General features: G+C 42.0%; 1 protein-coding gene across 1 annotated transcript in view; it reads left to right on the top strand.

The window, feature by feature from the left end:
- The window catches only part of arhgef1a (Rho guanine nucleotide exchange factor (GEF) 1a), an 88,346-nt gene that overhangs the window by 17,802 nt on the left and 46,227 nt on the right, over nt 1–24,317 (top strand). The window contains exons 6-12 of the mRNA XM_035183421.2: nt 2,032–2,141; nt 12,731–12,874; nt 13,100–13,350; nt 13,723–13,848; nt 14,633–14,750; nt 15,619–15,695; nt 21,039–21,210. Of these exons, the coding sequence (XP_035039312.1) occupies nt 2,032–2,141; nt 12,731–12,874; nt 13,100–13,350; nt 13,723–13,848; nt 14,633–14,750; nt 15,619–15,695; nt 21,039–21,210 (998 nt within the window). The remainder of the gene's footprint in view (nt 1–2,031; nt 2,142–12,730; nt 12,875–13,099; nt 13,351–13,722; nt 13,849–14,632; nt 14,751–15,618; nt 15,696–21,038; nt 21,211–24,317) is intronic.

Raw genomic sequence — 24,317 nt, forward strand, 5'->3', positions numbered from 1 at the left:
TTCTACGGAAGTGTTAGCTTGCTGTCTAAACCATGTACTGCACAACACATGGTGAGGGCAGAAGAATCGTGTCAATGGAAAGAGATGAATTATAAAAGATGTGAATGTGTGATAAAGCAAAAATGATCACAACACTATCATCATTGGGAACATACAGTCTCTGGGGATTGAGACAGACAAGCTCATCAATACAGGGGGAATAGTGGGATTGCAGCATTTTGTGTTTTACGGAGAAGTGGCTGCACTTACATATGCCTGGTCCATAGCGGCTTCGGGCCTGTTCGCGCAGACAGAGATGTTATGTAGAGCAGTACAAAGAAGGGAGGGGGGATTGGACTTCATGTGAGTGAGAGATGGTGTAATCTCTGATATGTTAGTGTGAAGGAACATCTCTGTAGTCCGGACAGTGAACCGCCATTGTGATCGGGTTTTACATCCCTCCATCCACTGATTCAGAGGGAGCTGCTGACATCATTCACTCAAATGTTGCACAGCTACAGACACATTAGCCCAAACTCCTCATGGTTGTCACTGAGGATTTTATTAATGTAAAACTGGACTAATTACTACCCAACTTATAGCAGTGTGTTTACTGCCCCACTACAGACCATTAAACACTGGACCTACTGTCCTCCCCCCACCAGGCAGATCTGATCAAAAAATTGTCCTGCTAAACCCAAAGTATGTCCATCTTGTCCAGCAGCAGCCTGTACACACAAGGACTGTGAGAAGGTGGACTCAGGAGGCTAATCAGGCACTGCAGAACTGCTTTGAGTCGACAGAATGGGATGTACTCTGTGAGCCACACAGGGAGGACATTAACAAAATGACAGACTGAATCTCAAAGTACATCTAATTCTGTGAAAACAACAATATGCCAGCCCAGAGTGTAGGCTGCTTCCCCAACAACAAGCCATGGATCACCAGCGGATTGAAAGTACCTGAAAATGTGAGGTGAGAGACAGGCAGACATCAGGTAGCCTGGAGAGAGTAAATGAGCTCAGTTCACAGCCTCCTTCCTTTTCTTGTACCACACACGGAGTGAGAGTCCCTGCAGTTTCCTTGCAATTGAAGCAAAACAAAACACAAAACACAAGAATACAAATATGACAAAGTGGTGCCACATACACAGAAGACACCAATTAAGATGTTTAGAGATTTTGTGTTTATAAGAGCTGTCTCTGCATTCTTTATTATCACTCACACCCTCATCAGTTCTTTAACTGTTTATACCTGTCAGTTCCTCATGCTCCCTGTCAGAAGAATGTACGCTTCATGCTCCAATGTAAGTTACTAATGTTCTCATGTTGTTTTGCCAAGACTTATGTTCTTACTAGTAACCTGTTATCAGGAAGACAGGCATGGTGTACCCATGCCTGTCTTCCTGCTTTCCCACTTTTGTTCAGTGTTTACAATAAAAACACTTCACTGAACCCACCCTGTTGACGGAAAAAGTCTATATTGGTGCTGATCTTGATCCTGCAAATTGGCTTTGTGCCTTTTTCAATTTCGGAAGTATATTCGATTACCCTGTATCGGTATATTTTGTTCACCTGACGGACAAATGTATTACTGCATTGAAGAACAACAATCATAAAAAAAAGGAGCAGAAAATAGTTTCACGCATCTGTGATAGTTTGACATTTGAGTGTCAGCCTCAAGACTGCGTGGGTTTATTCAACAATAAAATACTTGTACTGGACAAGTGACATATTTGGGCCAGTCACAAAATAATATTGGAAATCTTAAGAACCCAGAGACAACGACCTGCCACATGTGCTGTATCAAAATATACCACCAGGAGTCAAGCACTATCATAAATACATAAACCATGACACATCAAAAAATAGTAGCTCTCTCCTTGGCTCACACTTTTCCACTAGATTTCATTAAGATCTGTAAGGAGTTTTTCAAAACCTTTTAACATCCTATTAAAACACGAGCAGAAATAATGACTGATGCTTACTTATATAAGTTAAATATTTCCTAACCAAATTTTTCCATCTGTGTGTGTCTGTGTGTGTTTTGTAGGACCCTTATTGATGGCTCTCCCCTGGGGCTGCGCAGGATCCTATCCCAGTCCACAGACTCCCTCAGTTTCAGGACCAGAGCTATGTCAGTGGAGTCTCTCAATGATGATGGTATTAGAACATTCCAAATATTCATTGTAAAACATCACACAGGACTCAAGTGGAATTAACATTGATTCCTTATTAACCTAATATGGTTATTTTTGTTAATTTCAGGTTAACAAAATAGTGAATGTCAAAATTTTATTGAAACAAGTTTTTCTGAAGTCTTTTAACTTTAAAGTAGTTTTAACTGCTGAGAGTTCACTAAATTCAAGTAATTATGTTTTAAAGAAACAAAGCAGGCATACAGCGTGCATTGTTTGAGAATTAAAAAATCTCCAGAGACTCAGACCTGATGTAAAGTTGCTGTGTGTTTTTAACATTAATGTCCTTGGGTCTGTACTATGACGCAAGTTTAACATGCCCAGGGCATGTAAGATAAGCTTCAGCCCAGAAAGTGTAAACAAAAGCCAAATTGTGGAAATGTCTCTCTATTATTGGTCATTCAATCGGGCATGTAAAATTCAACAATCCCACCCCGATTTCTACCTTAATATTGTACCATCATGGAGCCCTGTCAGGTTCTGTTAATGCTGGTATTGATCTGGAACAAATTTGTACTTTTCATATGCAGAGCTACCGCTTTTCTGCAAAGCATTATATATACTTTGATGTACTGTTGACGCAGTTTTTTTTCTTTCACTCAACACCACTCAATAGTTTGCTGGAATCCGTCCTACTTAATTTTCTTGCTAAATATTTTAAATACCTTTGTGTTCTTGTGCACCTTATCTAGTAATTGTGATATGTTCTCTTCAGCCCAAATATCCAGGAGGCATCTCACTTTGTCCTGAGTCCACGTTTCTCCCCTGCCAGTTGACATTTGGTTTGGTAGCTCACCGGGCATCGAAACAGAAAGAGAAAACTTTTTTAAACCAATGAAATGACAAATACTGTATACTGGTACGCTTCCGGTTATTGGTTCGTACAGTGTCACACCAAAAATGAACCGTTCCAGAGTTCACTTGACGGCGGTCCAAGACCACCTCTTCGAAGCGGACCGGAGTGCGGTTGTTAGGTCCACACCCGAGCTCGAAACCGGTGTTCAACCGGACTAAACTAGGCTGGTGCGAACCAGCCCTTAGTTTTATTTTTCTTCATGTTCTGAAATGCAGCAATAGAATAAGACTAAAAGCATCAATACTCTCAGGTATTATGTAGGGAATATATAACGTCCGTACTGGGAGAAGGATCCCTCACTGGTGGCTCACAGTGAGGGATCCTGGGAGCCAGAGGCAGATGATGCAGATGATGTCGCACCTTGTTAAGCCCTATGAGACAAATTATGATTTGTTAATATGGCTTATACAAATAAAATTTAAATGATTGATTGATTAGGGTGATAAATTCTCCCTCTGTTTTAAATCGAGAGTAGATACATGAAAGGTCTGGAACGAAAAAAAGATTGCCTTTATCAATAAAAATATCAGATGACATTCATTATTTCTCACTTTACTGTGGCCTAAACTCTTTTGTCCCTATCAGGATCATGTAGATTGATGACTATGCTTTTCAGGTGATCTGAATGGACAGTGTTTCAGCCATGTCAGTGACAGGTTTTGGTTTATAGTACAGGGGCCTGTACTACAAAGTTGGTTAAAAAGTTGGTCTGTTAAGTCAGTGTTAACTGAAGTGCACTGTATTTCACAGCGGAAGAGTGCACGTTAATTCTGAGCGGATATGAAGAGATTAAAGAAAGTTTCACAGTGAAATGTGAAACTGTCACAGCGAACAATGAGGTTTATTAAAACACATAACTGACTGAGTACATTCATAAGAGAAGTCATTTTTATTGACATGTTTATGTTTATTTTATTCTTCTATAATTTATTTGTATTATGATTAACACGTAACTGAAAGTTAATTATGTGAAAATGATGAGGGTTCTTGAATTATAGTCTACACTTGCACTGAAATTGACTCGTTAATCACTGATAATGAATTCAGATATTCTCTCTAAAGCACTTAGGGCACTTACATCTGTGTATGATGCTGTTGTTTAAAGTACTTACTTGATTCTAACAAAACTTTTAGCCGTAACCACAATGGAAAATTGACCTGCAGCAAATCAGGATGAAATATAAAAACATTCTATCAAGTGATCTGTATGAATACTTCTCATCCTTACCATTTTTTTAATTTGCTTGATCACAATTGATGAAACTGGATCCACTGCATCATCACCTTCATCGCAGCAGAATTTTTCTCTTAACCCTTGTGTTGTCCCTGCTTCCCCCGGCTGTTGGCCCCCTCACATAGCCCACCCCATATTAGGACGCACACGTAGCGCAATAGACAAGTGAGCAGCCCTTGCAGATGTATTTGTTACACCCGTGGCACATGGTGTGAGTTTTACAGTCCTTTTTCCTGGGGCATATCTGACACCTCTTCCTCTTACTCGAGTATGGAGGAGGCCGGACACTCGGGTCGAGCGTCGTAGTCAACAGCTCTCTGTGCGGCGGCGGCGGCGGCGGCTTTTACAGCCTTCACAACCGCGGCGGACGCGTCCGTGCGGGGGATGCACTTCCTTCGTGCGATGAACGGATTCACGAGAGCCTTTCCCAGCTGCTCTAGGAACACCTTCCGCTTGTTCAGCTTGCCCGGCATCCAGTCTGGGTTGATCTCTCTCCATATCACGGCGTTAGGAAGAGGCGGCAGGAGAGACGATGTTGTGAAAGACGACCAGGGCCAGCGCGCAGTCATCCTCCTGCAGCTGTACGTTCCGATCACCTTGTCTAGGTTGTCCAGGCCACCTTTGTTGCGGTTGTAGTCCAGGACGATGACCGGTTTCCCGTCCTCGCGGTCGCTGATGTCGGCCTCAGGGTGCCGTGTGCTCAGGAGCACCACATTCCTGTTTTTCTTTGGGATGTAGGACACAAGAGTGGCAGTGGGCATAAATGCGAACTTGGATCAGAACACCTCTCTTCCCTTGACCGCGAGTAGGCCACCCACGACTTGATCCCGTATTTCGCCGGCTTGCTGGGCATGTACTGACGGAATGGAATCATGGCACGAAATCGTGGCACGAAATATTGCCCGGCCGCTCTCGGCGTCCCACAGGCTGGCGGCGGCCTCGCCCCGGGACCTGTACACGCCCGCTAAGATCAGCAGCCCTACGTAGGCGCGCAGGTCGGTCTCGTCCATCCCTTTCCATTCGTCACCGTATTTTCGACGACCCTCCCGATTCGTCATCTCCAGGATGATGTTCTCTACCGTCGGTGTGATGAACAGGTGGAACGTCGAGGCTAGGTCACCGGTGCGGGACGTCGCGTGGATCGTGGGGCCCCGGGGGACCCCGCTTTGAGCCGCAGCAGAGGAGGAGGAAGAGGAGGAGGAGGAGGAGGAGGAGGAGCAGTGGCCCTCCTCTTGGCCGTACGCCCTCGAGGACCATGTTATTTCCCCGTTTCTTGAGGGGAAGGTCTCTCTTTCCACGAGTCCGGTGGTGGTGGTGGTGGTGGTGTCGCCGTGGTCTTGTCCTCCTTCTTCTTCTTCTTCCAAGGATGAAGAATCTGCAGAAGCATCAGCCACTGGGTCGTAGTCTTAGTCACCGTCGTCGTCTTCGTAGTCACCGCCGTCGTCTTCGTCTTCGTCGCTATCGCCGTTGTCTCCGTCTCCGTCTCCGTCCTCTCTGTCTTCTTCTCGGTCTGCTTCTCCATCTCCTTGTCCGTCCACTTCTCGGTCTGGCTCTTTCGCGTCCTCTTCGGGTTCAGAGGATGGTTGCTGGGAGAATAGCTGTTGGAGAACCTGTTCTCTGGTGAAACACTCCTGACGCGACATCATGCCATGGTCCGTGAGAGAGTGGCACACTGAGACTTATATGTGGGTCTAATGTACCCCCCCTGATTTCAATTGGAATCAGGTGTGGGTCTAAATGACCCCACAGAGCACCACAGCGCCCTCTCTGGGGGTCTAAATGACCCCTCCCATGACAATCGAGAATGACAATCCATTGGTCTCCATTACCCCAGGAGAATTGGATAATGACAATCCTTGGGTCACCCTAACCCTAACCCTGACCGGCCAGGGCTTGCGTATGATCACACGCACGCACTCACGCACGCACACACACACACACACAGACACACACACACTCTGGGTCAATTCGACCCAGGAACAACACAAGGGATAACAATGTGTTGACACATTTTTACATTTACACATTTTTCAAAACTGTTAACACAGATCTCAAACAAAGACTCAAAGCTCTGTTGATTTAAATGTACTAACAAAAGGAAAATATCTAAAGTACATATTTATATAATGCATAATTCATATATATGAATCTCTAATGCACATGTATACAGTGCCGGGTCTAGCCTTTGTGGTGCCCCAAGCAAGATTTGGAGTTGTGCCCCCCCACATACAAACACACACATGCTCAGATATAACAGATATAATATATAATGTCACACACACACACATTGTTAACAAAAGTGACAGCAAATATTTTTTACTTCAATAATGTATATTGAAAAGGTGCTATGGTCAAACAAATAAAGCCAAACTTCCCTTATAGTGCAGTTTAAAATGAATACTAACCAAAGTCAGACAGTGGCCGCAAATATTTTTTGCTTCAAAAACATATATTGAAAGTGTGCTATCATGCTGAATTTTGGTCAGGATGTCATACTATATCACAGAACAGACTGAAAAGCAGAATGATTCAACCTCTTCATCCAAAGATTGTGCCTCTGTTTTTATGACAGGGCTCTGGGGGGCTCCAGCAGTAAGTCGTTAAAGACTCTGCAACTTGTCCAAAATGCTGCAGCACGTGTCCTGACAAGAACCAAGAAAAGAGAACACATTTCTCCTGTATTAGCTTCACTACACTGGCTTCCGGTTAAATCTAGAATAGAATTAAAAATTCTCCTCCTCACCTACAAGACCCTTAATAATATGGTGTAGTGGACACATGATAAGACAGAATTCACCAAAGACTGTTACATTGGTTTACACTAATTGATTGCACTATGTGGTTTGCACGCTTACACACCCTGTAAGGAGCTGTGGGGTTACCAGGGTAACAAGGGCACTGGGAGTGGTTAAAAGCGGATGTTTTGGTGACACCCGGAAGTTCTCTGTAGCGGTAAAATGTTTGTGAAATAAAACGCACACCGAGAGGTGCACAAAACGAGAGATCTCCTGTCGACTTCATCCCATCGACTACTACAATGGCACCATTATACCTTAAAGAGCTGGTATTACCATATGAACCCACTAGAGCACTGCGCTCCCAGAATTCAGACTTACTACGTCCCTAAAGTCTCTAAAAGTAGAGTAGGAGCCAGAGCTTTCAGCTATCAAGCTCCTCTCCTGTGGAATCATCTCCCACTTTCAGTTCAGGAGGCAGACACCATCTGTACGTTTAAGAGTAGACTTAAAACCTTACTTTACGATAAAGATTAGTCGGTCCAGGCTTGCATTAGACCTGCTCTTAGTTATGCTGCTATAGATCTAGAAGGTCGGGGGACACATGACACACGTGAGGGATCCCTCACATGTGGCTCTCTCTGAGGTTTCTACGTTCTTTTTACCCTGTTTTTTGTAGTTTTTCCTGACTCTTGTTGAGGGTTAAGGGCAGAGGACGTCACACCTTGTTAAAGTCCTATGAGAAATTGTGATTTGTGAATATGGGTTATTCAAATAAAATTGTATTGATTGATTGATTGATGACTGGATCTGTGGCTTTGTCCCTCGCCTTAAGAAGTGCATCTCTGACTCCTGAAGCTTGGTATTTTACAGCCTCTTCACTCTTGATCTGACTCTCCAATTTGGTATCTGACCAGGATTTCAGAGTTGTGTTGACATGGCTTTTTAAGATGGTCCAGCTCTGAGTGGAGGCAGAGAGCAATATATAAAGTTTCTGTGGGTGGCATCTACTGAGCTTTTTGCTGCATCAGCTATGACCAGATTCAATGTATGTGCTCCACATGGAATAAATAAAGCTCTCGGATTTATTTGCAGAAGTCTGGCTTGGACTCCCTTCCCCTTTCCTTTCATATTAGCACCATTGCCATAAGACTGACCCCTACAGTCTTCAAAAGGGATGTTGAGCTCTTCTAGTCTCTTCAGAATCAGACAGACAGAGACATGAGGGCTGAGAGGTTTACTCCAGTGGACTCTTCAACCTCAAGGAAACCCATAAAATCTTCTTTTATGGGTGTGTTGGGTGTGTACGCCATTGCAACAATTCGTATAATAACTGACAGTTGGTCTCTATGGCTCAAATTGGGATTGCAATTCAAAATAATTGAAAAGTATTTGGATTGTTTTATTTCATCTACCATATGCTCCATAATCTTTTCACCGATGCAATAAGTTCATTTTGAATTGTTTTTCCTAAATAGGATGTATGGGTGGCTCCTCTTTCCACCACAGCAACATGTTGCTTCAGGACTTGGTCAAACTCCTACTTCTCTCAGAAAGTTACCATTATTTGGCTGGTAAAGTGTGTCTGTGGTCCCCCTGAGGGCAATATCTGGCTCTGCCAGTGACAGAATTATGGCTACCAACCTGGTCAGGACTTCACATCAACTTCTCCTTTCAGCCTCTAGAAGTGCCATTTCTATTTGAATCTATTGTTTGGCCCTTGTCAAGATGAGTCTCCGGTTCCTTCCACAATGTTGCTGCAATTCTTCCAGTCATCCAGTCCATTACTTGCTTGCAGCAGAAAGGCTATTTTTTTCTTAAAATATACCACCAAGCTTCTATTGATTTTCTCTCCATCAACAAATGTTCTGTGAAAGTGGTGGTGATGGCAACTTCTCCCATCCTCTCTTTGGAATTGTTAAGATTGCTGGTATCTGGTATGGCCCTCTTCTGACCAACTCTGTCCTCACCTTATCAGACAGGGCTGACCAAACAGCAGGATCTACAGGTGCTGCCTTGATAGTCTCATGCACGATGGGGTGTCTGCAGGCTGTAGAGTAATAGCAGTGTATGGTGTAGTTGATGTCCCTTCACCTGCAGGAAAATCCAAACATATATACAAATATAGTTATTAATCCTTTAGTATGGATACACAATGATTCATAAATTAACCCAGGTGAGGGCCAGAACATGGCTAAAGGTTTGGCCAAATTATTGGCCAAATTATTGCTATTATTGGCTCCTTGCGAAGTAAGCCCACATATAATGAAGGATCTCTATAAAGAGGTGGTGCGCTCTTAATTGCTGATCTGCTCTGGGTGACAGCACCTGATGTGGTATTTACATATGGTATCACATCATCCCTTAGTGGTTGTTTGTCAGACTCTGGCCAGAGTGGTGGTGGTTCAGGCAACTCCTCTTTCTTTGCCTCTCCCGGCATGAAGTGGACTGGTGGGGGATAATAGTTAGGCCACTCATTTGGACCCGGCTGTGTGTTAATAGCCTTTACAGGGGAGCGACTAACTACAGGTGACCCTTGTTCTTTGAGGCTGCATATGCTCTCCACAAGCGTCCTCATGTCTTCTCTGAGTGAGTGAAGCTGCTCAAAGTCCCTATGGGTGGCTAGCCTGTGAAGCTTTGTGTTTTCCTCCCTTATCATCCACAGCTCCTTGTGGAAGCTGGTTGAACCATGCTGTTCTTAAGGTTCTCTTCCACCCCAGGGTGGGTATTGGGGGGTTTGATGAGGAGTGAGAGATGTCATCTGGGCATCTCCCTCCATTGATTGAAGCTCATCCTCTTGTCACCCATGTTCGTACTGTGCTGTGCTCAAGTGATGTGTTACCCGTTGTAACTGACTGCTAACTTGTTAGGTTTATTATTTGTGTTGGGTTTATTTTGTTATTCATATTCAAGTATGTATTTTGCTATTTAAATTAGTAATTTGTTGTCCTTTTAATTTGGCGGCTCACCTCTCGTAAATGCCTGTAGCTTTCACGGAGTGGAAAGATATTATAACACATAAAATCACTTGCTCCTGGATAATTAGAGACTTCCGGTCTGAGCTTGATAAAACACCTGCTGTGCATCGGCGTCTTGATGATGGTAGCAGCGGAAATGGTAGGACAGCAGCTGTACGCCGATTCCCTATCAAACAGACGAATCCGATGAGAAGACCGCATTAATCCCCGTTTTAACACCCCTCTGCAAGCGGAATGAGGTACAAAGCAGTTTAAATTCCCTCTGCTACAGGTAGCGCGGGGTGGGAGTCGCTTAGTCACTGCGTTACCCGTTCTTTGTTTACATTGACGGCACACAGCGGGTGAGTCGTGTTCATTTGAATGCGCTTCAGCGTTACTTTATTAACCCGTCATATTTCTCTCACGTGTTAGTTGCTTTGTTTAACTGATGTTTACATATTTTAATAGTTGTATTTGTCTTTTATTAAATGATTATCTTGTACTTGTTAGTTTTCAATATGAATTTACATTTGTGTATTTCTTCCTAGTTTCACGGTGTTTCTCCGGTGCCATGGTGAATTGTGTGATTAAAGAGCCGTGAAGCATCAGTTTGGGACTCTCTGCGTCTTGCTTTGCTGGCCAGGGGCTGTTACACCCGTGTTCTATGGCCTGGATAGTCCACTTCATAGTCATTCATATGACGTGGTGGATGTCTATCCCACTTTGGAAGGGCTCCACTGCTGTATTGTTGCATCTTTATCCCAGAGTAGAGATTAGAATCCGGCTCGAAGGACCAAACTATTGGTGAGGATTGGATGTAACGACTGTATAGGAAGAACTTATTCTGTTTACCCGATTCTCATTCCAGCTCCGCTCCAGGTGCGTCTCCTAAAACACGGACTCAGACAACTTCTCTCCTGTTCAGTTCCTTTAATGAGCAACAGCACAGTACAAAAATGGATGCCTATGAAAGGCTGGGCGGAATATGTATGGTATGCGTGATATTCGTGAGATGCGTGCGTGGTTCTACAAGAAGAAATGATAAGAATTATTTAAGTGATAAAACAGTGCCACCATATGAACGAAAGAGCACTATGTACACCTATGTGGCCTGAACATACACAAATACGTACAAACACCGACATGTACATTACACTCATATGTAAATGCTCAATATATACATATATACCCATGTGTAGCCTGAGGGAAGCGGGGAAAATGAGGTATTGCAACAACGCCACCTGGGGAATTTCACCTCCAGAAAATTAAAACTAAACCCTATTGTGTGCAACAGCAAAGGTTCGTTGATATCACGGGGCAAGAGACGGCTTTACTCAGAAAAGAAACAACTTTTATTCAACTTAATAAATGCATAATTCAACAAAAATCTAAATGAAACAACAATCACCAGAAATAAACTATCATATGAAATAAAACACTTAGACAAGAGAAAAGGACAGGACTGGGACTTACCACGGCGACAAAAACCAAAGGAAAAAGGGAAGGATTAATAAACTAGCTACCCGTGACACTGCAAACCAATAAAACGGTCGTGAAGAAAACGCCACCACCAGAGATTGGGTTGCCGCCTCAGGCCCACAGCACCTGTCCAACAATAAAAAGATTATTAAAACAAGTGTTAAATCAATGCTGGTGAAAACAAACAAAACATTGAAACAAAATAAACCAAATCCAAACCAATATAAAGAACAATTTGAAAGAAACAAACAATACTATGTACAAAATGGTTATTACGTCAACTCAGGTAACAAAAAATGGGATAAGAACAATATTGATTGAAGTCAGGCATCCCTCTGAGGTGGTCACTCCAAGCTTCTAATCAAAGGAGCATAGAGAGAGAGAGAGAGAGAGAGAGAGAGAGAGAGAGAGAGAGAGAGAGAGAGAGAGAGAGAGAGAGAGAGTGTGTCCTTCTCCATTCTCCTGTTGACCTGCTTTCACTTTAAATAATAAACACTCATCTCTAGTTATCAGGACCTGATCAGAACATTAAGTCTATTTAGTGTTTGTTTGATTCGCTCCAGAGTTCATGAGACTGCATTTAAACATCATGAAAAAATGAGAGGAAGCCAGCCCGCACGCATGCTGAGGCTCTCCAGTGGTCAAGCAGGTGGGCGCTGCCACATGTGGCGTCTCTCCGGAGGACAGGCAGGTGGGCTCCGCCGCATGGGCGCATTGGACCCAGGAACCGATGGGCGCCTCAAACACCTCCTGCTCCTGTCCCTACTCCAAGGTCGGTGTTGAGGCCAAAGCTGAAGTGGGTGCAGGAGCACGGGTGAAGGACGATGTGTTACTTACCTTCGGTGGGGGGGCTTTAGAAGAAGCTGCTTTGTTGGTCCTTTGCGGCTGCAAACAGATGCGGCGGGGGAGCCGGCTGGGGTCGCTGGATCATGTTCGGGATGGGATCCGCGATCAGGTAGAATCGATGAACAGCTTGCTTGAACGGCTAGCTTGTTGAGCCGAGAAGGAGGCAGGCACGGAGGTGGCATAATTCCACCTGAAGGTGGTAGGTGCAGGATTTGTTGCTATACAATTTTTTGAAAAGAATAATATAGTGGCTAAGGCACCACATTGGCAACACTTTGCATAAACAACTCCCTACTTCATCTCACAGCCATGCAGCAATGGTGTCCAAAAGTGTAACTTCATCAGTCACAGATGGCAACAGATGTTGCAGTGCAGCCAAAATACCTGCTGACCTTGTTAACCTTTACAACCAGATATCTTGCATGCTGATGGTTTTCTCTTGTTTAGGAGACATCTATTATAATTCAGTGCTGGAGGAGCTGGAGCTGGAGGGCCAGGACTTTAAGGCGGATTCTTGGAGCATGGCTGTGGACAGTCGCTATTTGCAGACACATCGCAAAAACGTCATCAAGAGGCAGGATGTCATCTATGGTGATAACATCTTCAATTCTTTTGTAGTTTATTGACTTTTAGAACAGATATTCCACATATTGCTGAACATATAACATCTAGATTAACAACGTACATAGACACTATTTAGTGTAGCTATACATGATGAAAAACATACAGTACCTCTTGCATGTTCTATTGCATGTTCACTATGACTGCATTCTCTTACATGACTTTCATATCTGTGTGCATGTGTGTTCTTCTCAGAGTTTATTCAGACAGAGCTACACCACATGCGAACGCTGCATATCATGGAGAGGGTGTTTCAGCAGGGCATGCTGGAGGAGCTTCAGCTAGAGCCTAGCACTGTGCATGCTATTTTGCCCTGTTTAGAGCCACTGAGCAGGATGCATTCTCAGTTCCTGGCACAACTGCTCCTGCGGCGTAACAATAGCCTGGAGTCTGGATCCAGCTACAATTTCACCATTCGCCAGCTGGGAGACATTCTACTACAGCAGGTGACTGCCAAGCATTACCACATACATACAAACAAATCAATAATTTCATAATCACAGCATTTCACAAAACATGCTGACATTTTACAATCCCTCATTACATCTACATTTGAAAATATGTTCATTTATAAACCCAATAGCAGTTTTAACTGGTGTGTGTGTGTGTCATTGATGCTTGCTGTGTTCTCTGCTAGCTAATGGTCCCAGAACAGAGCCAGCAAGATTTTAACAAATCAAACTACATGATATAATACATTTTAGAAAACATCAACATTTACAACATAAACAAACAATGACATTTCACATAGCACAAGACCATTTATCTCTGTTACCTTCATACAGAGACATAATAACTTGAAGGTATGTTTCTGCCAGTTCTCAGGCCAGTGTGCAGATGACATGCAGAAGACATATGCAGAGTTCTGTAGCCGCCACTTAAAGGCTGTAAAATTGTACAAGGAACTGCTGGCCAGAGACAAGAGGTTCCAGTGCTTTATACGGGTAGGTTAACACACAGGATGTGAACTGTATTGAGTTGTTATTTTACCACTTGATTCTGAGTTATGTGATGATTATATAAATAAGTTGTGTAAAGTTAACCAATTTGATTTATATAAGTTTCAATCAACAAAGATTTTGAATTGTAATTTTTGTCATTCATAATTTCATTGGGAATTTTGACTAGAACTATCACCATCTGACATGTACACTATGTTGTCATGGTACTATGGTAACACTGCCATATACTGTAGTAATGCACTTGTATTTTGCATAATTATAACCAATAACATTAGAGAAATTATCTACAGGTTATTTAGATTTTATTTTGTCCTAGCCACAATTTCAGGCTTTTCAATTTGATAGCCAAGTATCAAACTTCCATTTCAAATTATATTTGAATTCTTGCAATTTGGAATTTTGGCACTTAAACATGCTAGCTTATTTTTCCTATTTATTTTGCTGTCTCACAGTTGTCTCTATACTTTCATTAACCATCTTACACTAAAGCTGAGGGATACTGAAGCAAAGGAAGCCAGGATCCGAAATGACAGGAAAAACTAAAGGCTGATGAACTAACAGAAAATAGTATGAAAGATGCAAGTCTGAATAATTTAACCCTCAACCTATTAAATCTATTTATTAATGTGTTGCTTCTGATTCTCCTATTTTGCTCTGTCTATTTAACTTTCTGTTGCAACAGCAGCATTTTTATTAACCTCAGAGGCCCTTTCAGATACAATGAAAAATAAATGACAAATGTCTGTCTCTCTCTGTCTCTGGGCAGCGGGTGAGTCGCGGGCCACTGCTGCGTTGCCATGGGGTTCAGGAGTGCATCTTGTTGGTGACTCAGCGGATCTCCAAGTACCCTGTCCTTATTCAGCGCATTCTGGACAACACCACTGGTGAATCAACCCTCACAATCGCTTAATTACCGGTCTCCTTTTTATAAATCAATACAATGTCGATGCAAAATCAAATACTGAAAAAAGAAAGTTTGATTGTCCAGGTAATTCTTACAGTTTTAAAATCAAGCAGCAATGTAGCCATTAGTTGCCAAAGCCAATAAATAACGTCAGAGTGGAACTGTAAACACTTGTCTTTTCAGGGACCATTCAAAAAGGGACAAGGTGTAAAATAGGACATTTTCGCCTTTAATATTGGAAGTATTCAAAAATTGCTAGCAAGTTACAAAAGTAAATAAATTCTGTGTAACATAAGAAACTAGAAAAGAGCTACAAAATTAAGGGTACTAACTAAAAAAGAGGTCGACTAAGCAATAAAGAACACAACTTTAACTCAAACAAACATAACCAAACTGACCTGCTCACAAATGACACAGGGAACTTATAAACACATGGACTAGTCCTAGACAAACACAAAGGACTGTACTAACTACTAACATTAATTAACTAACATACCTAAGATGTGCAAACATAAATACCCTATCAAAAGAAACATATCTACAAAGACATTTTAGTGTTAAGCAAATGATAAAGAAACCACAAAAAGAAAGGATCTTTGCCAGGCTTCGGGCCTTTTACCAGGGGAGACGGGTGGGCAGCTGCTGATGTGGCCGCCACATGTCACCCTATATAAAAGACACCATGTGAAGCCACGCTAAAAGCAATGGTAAATTCAAAGAGCATAATCTTTTAGCTGTCGATAGGCAGTAATCACAAAATGATGGTTAATTGTAAATGGCTAAATAAGAGTGTCTCTTTTGCTTTGTTGTGTTTTAAAATAATCCACTTTGTTTGTTTCTCTTTCCAGAGGATGAGGAAGAAGCCTCTTCTCTGGCACAGGCTCTTACAATGGTCAGAGAACTTCTCCGTTCAATAAATCAGCAGGTACCAAAGTTCTCTCTCAGTATTGTAATAAGCAACCCACTCCTACCCTTACATTTGTAGAAAATCCAATTCATGCTTCTGCATCTAAGATACACCATTGGTACAAACGTAGTCTACGCACGGGCCGAGCATTCATAGTTGAGCGTAGGTGTGTGTGAGTCTCACGGCAATTACAGCACCGGGACCCTAGTGGAGATAGTTTCTATGCTGTTGATGAGTGTCTGGCCAGCTTATTTACAAATTCTCTGGCGTCTCTGTTTACTTCAGTACAATGGCGAGTGTTATTAAGCGGATCATGTTGGAGTTAGAGCTGATAGATGTTGAGGAACAATTTAAAATTTTAAAATCAGCAACGAAGAAAAGAAAGACTTCGGCTGTGTTCATTCCTTCAACTCAATTCAAAAATGGTGGTGAATCTGCCGGAATTGCGATGCTACCAAGTGGACCAATCACAGCTCTTGCAGTCTGCGACATAGGAGTCATTGGGAAGAACTAGTCGGGAGCTTTCTCATTTTCTGCACCTCTCAGTGTGTGTTTATTCACATGACTTTTACCGGCAACAGAACATCCTGGTGTCATCAAAACATCTTCTTTTAACCCCTCCCGGTGCCCTTGTTACCATGGTAAGGAGCGCCTAACAGTGCAAACCACATATCTGTGCAAACCTCATCAAACAGGCTTTGGTGAATTCTCCCCATCAGATGTGTCCACTACATGATACATTTTGGGGAGGTGCATGTCAGGGTGCAGCATCGAGCTCTGTGTAGGGTACATGTCTACGCGTAGGCTATGGCGTAGCTCTGACGCATAAGCATTAATTGGCCTTAACTTGTTAGGGCCCGAGCACTAACAGTGTGAGGACCCTATTGGAATTGCTCGGAAAAGTGGGTCTATAAATGGCTTGATAGTGCCCCCTACAAATTTTCCCAGAGGGTCTCCCTAGTCAGTTACTCTCATCGAGAAATGAAATTTGGCACACATGTATCAAATCCTCCTGCCACTTTTCACCCCACCCAACAGAAAGTCGGCCATTTCGAATTGGACATGCAAATTTTGTGTGATTTTTGGCGTTTTCACACGTGCTACAAAATTCTACTCCTCCTACAGATTTCATCTCATCAACTTCAAATTTGGTATATGTCATATTACGGACTTTTTGATTAAAAGTTGTATTTTTTTCGGGGAGTTTTCGTCAGGGGGCGTGGTGACGAATTCTGTTAATTTTCCAGAAAACAGGGAGTCCTTATAATTTCCATGCATATTGTTCAATCTGCCTAAAACTTCACTTCCCTGAACAGATTCATATGATTGTATTCAATGATAGTCATAGCGCCTCCTAGCTGTAACAGGAAATGTAATGTTTTACATTTTGATGTCCTGCGGCTATCACCGATGCATGTGAAATTTGGTCAGGAGAGCCTAAAGGAGTTAGTGATGCCATACAATGAAACTTGTCAGGCTTGGTGGCCAATTTTGACGTCTCGTCATGAAACTTCCAAGCATCTGCAACTTCCATTTTTAGCTTTAATCACTCTCAAACTTCATATGTGTAATAAGGGTCCCACCCTGAACACATATTTATGCCAATATACTATAATAGTCACCATCTTTGGTAGGAAGTACCATGTTTTATACTTTTACATGCTGCTCTAGGTTTTTCATTTGATGCACCTCAAAATTTGTCAGGATATCCTTGTGACATTGAATGGAACGCTAACACACACACAAAGTAGTTGTAACGACACTGCACATTAATCTGCCTCAAACTTGACACGTATGGTGAGAGTCACTACATAAATACACCCAAGGACAATATTTGGCAGGTGAAGCAAAATGGCTAAACAGCGCCACCTAGTGGAAACAGGAAGTACACTTCTGGCTTAAAAAACATAGGATATACCTGAAATTTTCACAGACCTCCTAGCTGAATCACGTGACATAATTAATAAGCAGGGACATGCTCTCTGCCGAGTCCCAAGCGAGTGCCTCTTAGGGGGTGTTGGCCGTGATGTGGCAGCCGCGTCACTCCCTGACTTCCGCCAGGGTGCAAGGGCCTGTTAATACCTGCTTGCAGGTCTAGTTAGGATTTGGTTTATATTTTCTTAGTTCTCCATTACATTTTAAGAGCTCAACAGTAGTGTAGACACCAGGTGTTAATGGGGCAAAAGTGATTCATTTTACAACTAAAATGTGTTGATGAGGCCACAGCCAAACAAATCAATGCAAGAACGTAAGGTGACTTTTTGGGGTATTTTATGCCTCCGTGCCAGCAACAGCCAGTGGCTGGAGGGATTATGTTTTTGAGTTGTCCTTCCATCCATCACATTCTGAACATCTTTTCTCAAGAACACCCAAAGGCAAATTCTGTCAAATTTGGCATAAACATTCAGTTGGACTAAAGAATGAACTGATTAGATTTTGATGGCCTTAAGTCAAAGGTCAAGGTCACTGTGACCTTACAAAACAATGTGTATAATCTTGTGAACACAACAGCTCAGAAACCCCATGAGGGAATTTCTTCAAATTTTGTACAAACGTTCACTTGTACTTAAAGTTGAACTGATTCTATTTTGATGCTCTGAAGGTCAAAGATCATGGTCACATGACCATGGAAACATTATTACTTTGAGCACAAATATTCAGCTGGAGTGAAGGATTAACTTATTAGAATTGGGTGGTCAAAGGTCAAGGTCGCTCTGACATCAAACATTTTATTTTTGGTAGGTTGGTAGAGATGCTGATTACCAGGTGGAGATCTTGGAACACAGAGACAGGCAATTAGTTAAAACTAGCTGTCAAGCTCAAATAACACACAAAGTAGAGCCGAGTCGATACACCTAGTAGTGACAGAACGATCTGAGTGGTGAGTGGAGAGCCGGGTTTAAATGCAGCTGAGGATGATAAGGAGAATGAGTCACAGGTGTGTAGGCCAAGCCCAGAAACACACACAAACACACACTCACACACAGTCACACACACACACACACACACACACACACACACACACACACACACAAAATTTGAGAAAGATCTGAGTAACCTGTAAGAAGTGTACAGCTGATAACTTTGTCTTGCTAGTAGGTGGTGCTATGACTATGATTCACTGTTGGCTTGTACATGTTGGCAGGGCAAGACATGCTACAGACATAACCTTCGATATAAAAACTAAAAACCTTTGCAATTTAATATTGTGAAAGTCTTTAAATTAGACTTGCAACATTTGAAGACAATCAGATAAATGCACTGGTATGAGTTTATCAAAGTACGAGGCATGCAAAATTTGACCAATTATTTCAAAACAGTGGCTTCCCTGTTAGGTTTAGGGCAGTGGCGGCTGGTGAAAAATATTCTTGGTGGGGCTTTGCTGTGCCATACTCAGTTTTCAGTAACCATCCCACTACATTTTAACAAAAATTGCAGGATACCAGTTCTTTGTGAAATAGTAGGTAATTATTTACTTACAATAAACATGTCAGTCATTTTTACACAAAAGCAGATTGCTAACAGTAAACTGCATACTGCACAAACTAACTTAAAAAACTAAACTTAGAAAACTAAATCTAAATAATATGTACAAAAATAATAATAATCAGGCGATTGATAAATAAGGTATATTATTATTAGTTGTTGCCCTTGTGCTCAGATAGTTAGTAGAGTATTCATCATTAGACTACAGACTGAGTCTGATTTCTAGTGTTTACTAAGTACACATTCCTGACACATATACAGTACTATTAACAAACACTATTAAGACAAAATAAAAGGAGGTGCCATATACTGCTGGATATCTTGTGAGGTAAACTATACACAAAGAAAAATTGGGTCAGGGGAACATGTGTATGTGTTGTTGCCTGCTGCATGATGAGGTTCAACTGGTCGCATAGCAGTGGACGTAGTGTCCATTTCTGTAAACATGCAGTACTCCACCTGTTGCCCCCCTCATCACAGCAGCCCTGTCATAGGCTTAGGTGATCAGCCTCCTCTCTTGTCCCTCAGGGAGCATAGTACTCAGCCTATCCAACAGTGCTGTGGCAATTGAGTCAGCGTTTGCTTCCTGAAGCGGTATGAACTCGAAAAAACGCTCTTGGACGTTGTTATGACTGTCGATGTACCGTAGCATAAGCACCAACTGGCAGTGGGTGGATACATCAGTCGTCTCATCTGCCTGAATAGCGAGATAATCGGCATTGTGTACTTAATCCAGAATGCAATCTTTAAGAACTGACAGCATGCAGTCCAAAAGTTTGTTTTGCACTGTCTTTGATGTGCCTTTAAATACGATAGCTCCCTTGAGAGGCTCCTCCAACACAGTGTCCAACGAAGCCACATAATCTACCAAACCCCTGAAAACGCCTGGGTTTTTAGAGGAATCTATCTTACTGTGGCCAAGAAAAGCCAGTTCAAATGTGCCGCCGTCAACTTATCGACCAGTTCATTGTGTTTTCTCACCCCAATCCTGTGGCCTTCATCCAGCTGCGCAGCGATGTTAGTTGTGCCTAACATGGCTAGCTTCCTTGTATTTTCCATGTGTGCCCTCGTAGACTCATGTTTCTTTATTTTCTCGGATAAATGTTTCATATCTCTTACTCCATTAACAGTACGCGTATCTTCCCCAGCAACAGTCCGTTATTGGCTACTCATCTCTGCTTTATGGGCGACGTTTCCAGCGCCCCTGAACCATAGACCATGTGCCCTGAGCACTCGTTTCCCACACATTTCCACTGAACATATTATTTATTTATATTTGTTACAACACACGTTATTGTGAATTTTAAACACATAAATACTTTTAATAAATAAATAAAATAAAATAAGTTATCATAGTTAATGTTGGATTTTTTTGTAGCCAAAAAAATAAACACACTCTCCACAAGGGAGGGCGGCGCCCTTGCGCCCTCTATTGGCCAGCCGCCACTGGTTGATAGCTTTGAAAGACTTTATTTTAAGTGTCATTCTAAGAGATGTACTTCCTGAATTTCAGGGTTTCCGGGTAAATTAATTATCTGGGACCACCTACCATGTAACCACACTAACACGCTCTGCTTTAATTCAAACCAGGAACCTTTATCTTTCCATGTTTCCTGTTTGTCTCAAACTGGCCTGGTCAAAGGCCAACAGCACCCTAAAAGTAATAAAAAAAGAAGCAGTATTAAATTAAATCTCTCAGAGGTGTCAGATTCACCTCCACCCTGATACATTTGCATTCAGTTTTATGTTTAACCTATTGTTTATAAAGCATTATTCTATCTACTACCTAAACTCAAAATTAGCTTGGTTCATTCATGTTTATTAATTCTCTCTATTGCACTCAAAATGGACGAAGACTTTTATCCTTGTTGGCAGATGGAGGAGATGGAGACAATGCAACGGCTGCAAGAGATCCAGGCCAAGCTGGACCCAAGGGCTGAGGCCCGAGTCAGGCTTGGTGGAGTTTTCAAGCCTGGAGAATTGTTTCGCCGGAAACTAGTACTTGAAGGCACGCTTTTCTGGAAAACTCCAGGATCCCGGCTCAAAGGTACAAAACATCTGTTTGTGTGAACAGTAGGAGAACTTACAGTGTTAATTCCTGCACAAAGCAAAATCCTGCAGTCTCATACTACAAATTTAATAAAGGGAAAATTGTACTATGTCAACAATTTTTAATGGCTACAGTCATGAGTACAATTCAACTTTGGGTCATCAATCCTTATGCTTTATTTTCAATTGAATCAATAAAACTTTATTTGTACAGCCCATAATCACAAATCACAATTTGTCTCATAGTGCTTAACGAGGTGCGACATCCTCTGTCCTTAATCCTCAACAAGAGTAAGGAAAGCCTACCAAAAAATCCTTTAACAGGGGAAAAAGAACATAGAAACCTCAGAGAGAGCCCTCTCCCAGGACGGACAGAAGGGCAATAGATGCCACGTGTAATTGAGATCATCAGAAAAATAAGAGTATTTACAGCCTTGATTAGAATAAACAGTTTGTAGCATAATGGAAGGTAAATGAATTGATGGAATATTGTCACTAATGGTAGAGTGTAAGAGTAGAGAGTAATGTGAGTAGGCATATTGTATATCAAGCAGTCTTGTTGAAAATAATAGTCCACGATCAACTGCCACCACGACTAGGATCCACCACCACAATCGGATGCCACCATAATCCATAATCCATCATCATGATCCACTGACAATATTGAGATCCACAATTGTGACACACAATCAGCTGCCACTTCGATCATGGTCCACAACCACTATCCACAATCAGCTGCCAATGCGATATAGGATGCGCCAATACGATCACGATCAGCCAACACAGTCCACCAATACAATCAAAATCTCTGATTCGTGATCGACCACATTGATCCACGATGTGGCTGCAGCTGCATTCCTGGATCTGCAAAGATAGAGCACAAGGACTCCGGTGAAGAAGTCAAGTCAGTAACATGTATTGATGAGTCATAAATGTGATAAAGAGGGAGAAGAGGAAAGAGAAGCTGCATGTGTCATGTGTCCACAGACATTCTAGACCTATAGCAGAATAACTAAGAGCAGGTCCAAGACAAACCTGAAATTGCATGCAAAACCGGATTTTCAGCCCCGTAAATGCTTGCAAATGTCCCTAATTCCCGTCAGTTAACGGCTGTTTACAGCTTGTGAAGTCTGCGTTCGCCTGTGTCATAAATTGTCGAAAACAGACCACTATAAACAGGGTAGGGGGGAGAAGTGGAGCAAAGGTGAGATCTCATTAGCATATAAATAGCTATGAAACTAGAATTTATCTCACTTCACCATTGGATGAAACCACAGACCTTTGAAGTGAAAAGTCACTCGTGATTGGTTAGTAGATCTGTTGCTATTGGTCACCCATGCACAAGTGGGTAAACCCCTCCCACACAATAATAACAATGATAATAATAACAAATAATACAATAATTATTACTAATAATTAATTTATTAATATTAATTATTAGTAAGCCTACACCAAAAGTACTGCAGATACTGTATACTATACATATACTAATGTGATGCTTGATGTTATATGTTGTGTGTATATATACATGTCATTATTATCCTGTACACTATATCAATGACATACATATTAATTTATTGGGGAAAGAGAGAAAAAAAACATTTCCAAGTTATATGTAGAGTCAAAGCTTTATTTACATACAACACAGATAGTGGACAAACACAAAATGCCTAGCCAGTAGAAGAAATCAGGTGAAGCTTGAAACATCTCTTTGCCACCTCTGGGTGGCCCTCTGTCAGAATCTGCTCCAGTGTGTAGACGTCTATGGTGTGTAGCTGTGTACTTCAGTGTAGCTTCTAGTCTTGTTTGAAGTGAGGCACACAGGTCTGCGAGCTCCTGGCTGTGGAAGGATGGATCCACGTCATCTGCCACCAGCAGTCTGCCCTGCCCCCTCCGGGCTGAACTTTTCAATGCTGCTGCCTGAGCCGCAAGGTCGGGTTGGCTGTACCGGAAGTTCCGTCATACGGTCTCATAATACATCTTACATGCAGCGGGAAAACAACATGAGTAAGTTGAAGTACGGAAATAGCCTCGCTATTCAATCAATCAATCAAATTTTATTTGTATAACCCATATTCACAAATCACAATTTGTCTCATAGGGGTTTAACAAGGTGTCAATGCCAATGTCAATTTTATTTATATAGCACATTTAAAAACAACTTGGTTTACCAAAGTGCTTTACAGGAGTAATGGTACAACAAAAGGACAGTAAAAAGGTAATACATTATAGTGCAAGTAATACAAATAAAATACAATTATTAATGTTAAATAAATAAATAAATAAAATAAAATAAAAGATATATGATAAGATAAATAAAATCAGCTGCGATGAAACGTTGGGAAAGCTTGGGAGAACAGGTGTGTTTTTAGTAGCGATTTGAAGTTTGTTAAAGACGGGGCAGATCTGATGTGAAGTGGTAGGTTGTTCCACAGGTTTGGGGCGGCTACTGCGAAGGCGCGATCACCTCTGGTTACTAGCCTTGTCTGAGGTTTGTCAAGGAGCAGTTGCGTGGCTGATCTCAGTTCCCTAACTGGAGTGTGCATAAAGAGAATAATTAAGACGGTGCCAGTCCGTTAAGAGATTTAAAAGTACGATTTTAAAAACGATCCTGTGACAAACAGGAAGCCAGTGTAAGAGGCGCAACATAGGTGTAATATGGTCTCTCTTTTTTGTCCTAGTCAGCAGGCGGGCAGCAGCATTTTGGACTAGCTGCAAGCGTTTAATGGATGATTTGTCTAAGCCTACATACAGGGAATTACAATAATGCAGACGGGAGGTTATGAATGCGTGGATAATTCTCTCTAGGTCTTTTTGTGGGAGGTTATATTCTTATACTCCAAAGATACGCCAAAGGCCCAAGATTGACCATATCTTGCAGTTCTGATTGTCCAAATATGATAACCACAGTTTTATTGTTTAATTTGAGGAAGTTTGAGTCCATCCATGATTTTACGTCATTTAAGCAATCAAAGAGGGGCTGCAGTGATGTCTTAGTTTTTTGGTTCAGGGGCAAGTATATTTGAATGTCGTCTGCAAAGCAGTGAAAGCAGACATTATATTTTTCAAAAACTGAGGCTAGGGGCAGCATATATAGAGAGAAAA

The sequence above is a fragment of the Hippoglossus stenolepis genome, chromosome 17 (assembly GCF_022539355.2).
Source record: "Hippoglossus stenolepis isolate QCI-W04-F060 chromosome 17, HSTE1.2, whole genome shotgun sequence".
Classification (NCBI taxonomy): Eukaryota; Metazoa; Chordata; class Actinopteri; order Pleuronectiformes; family Pleuronectidae; genus Hippoglossus; species Hippoglossus stenolepis.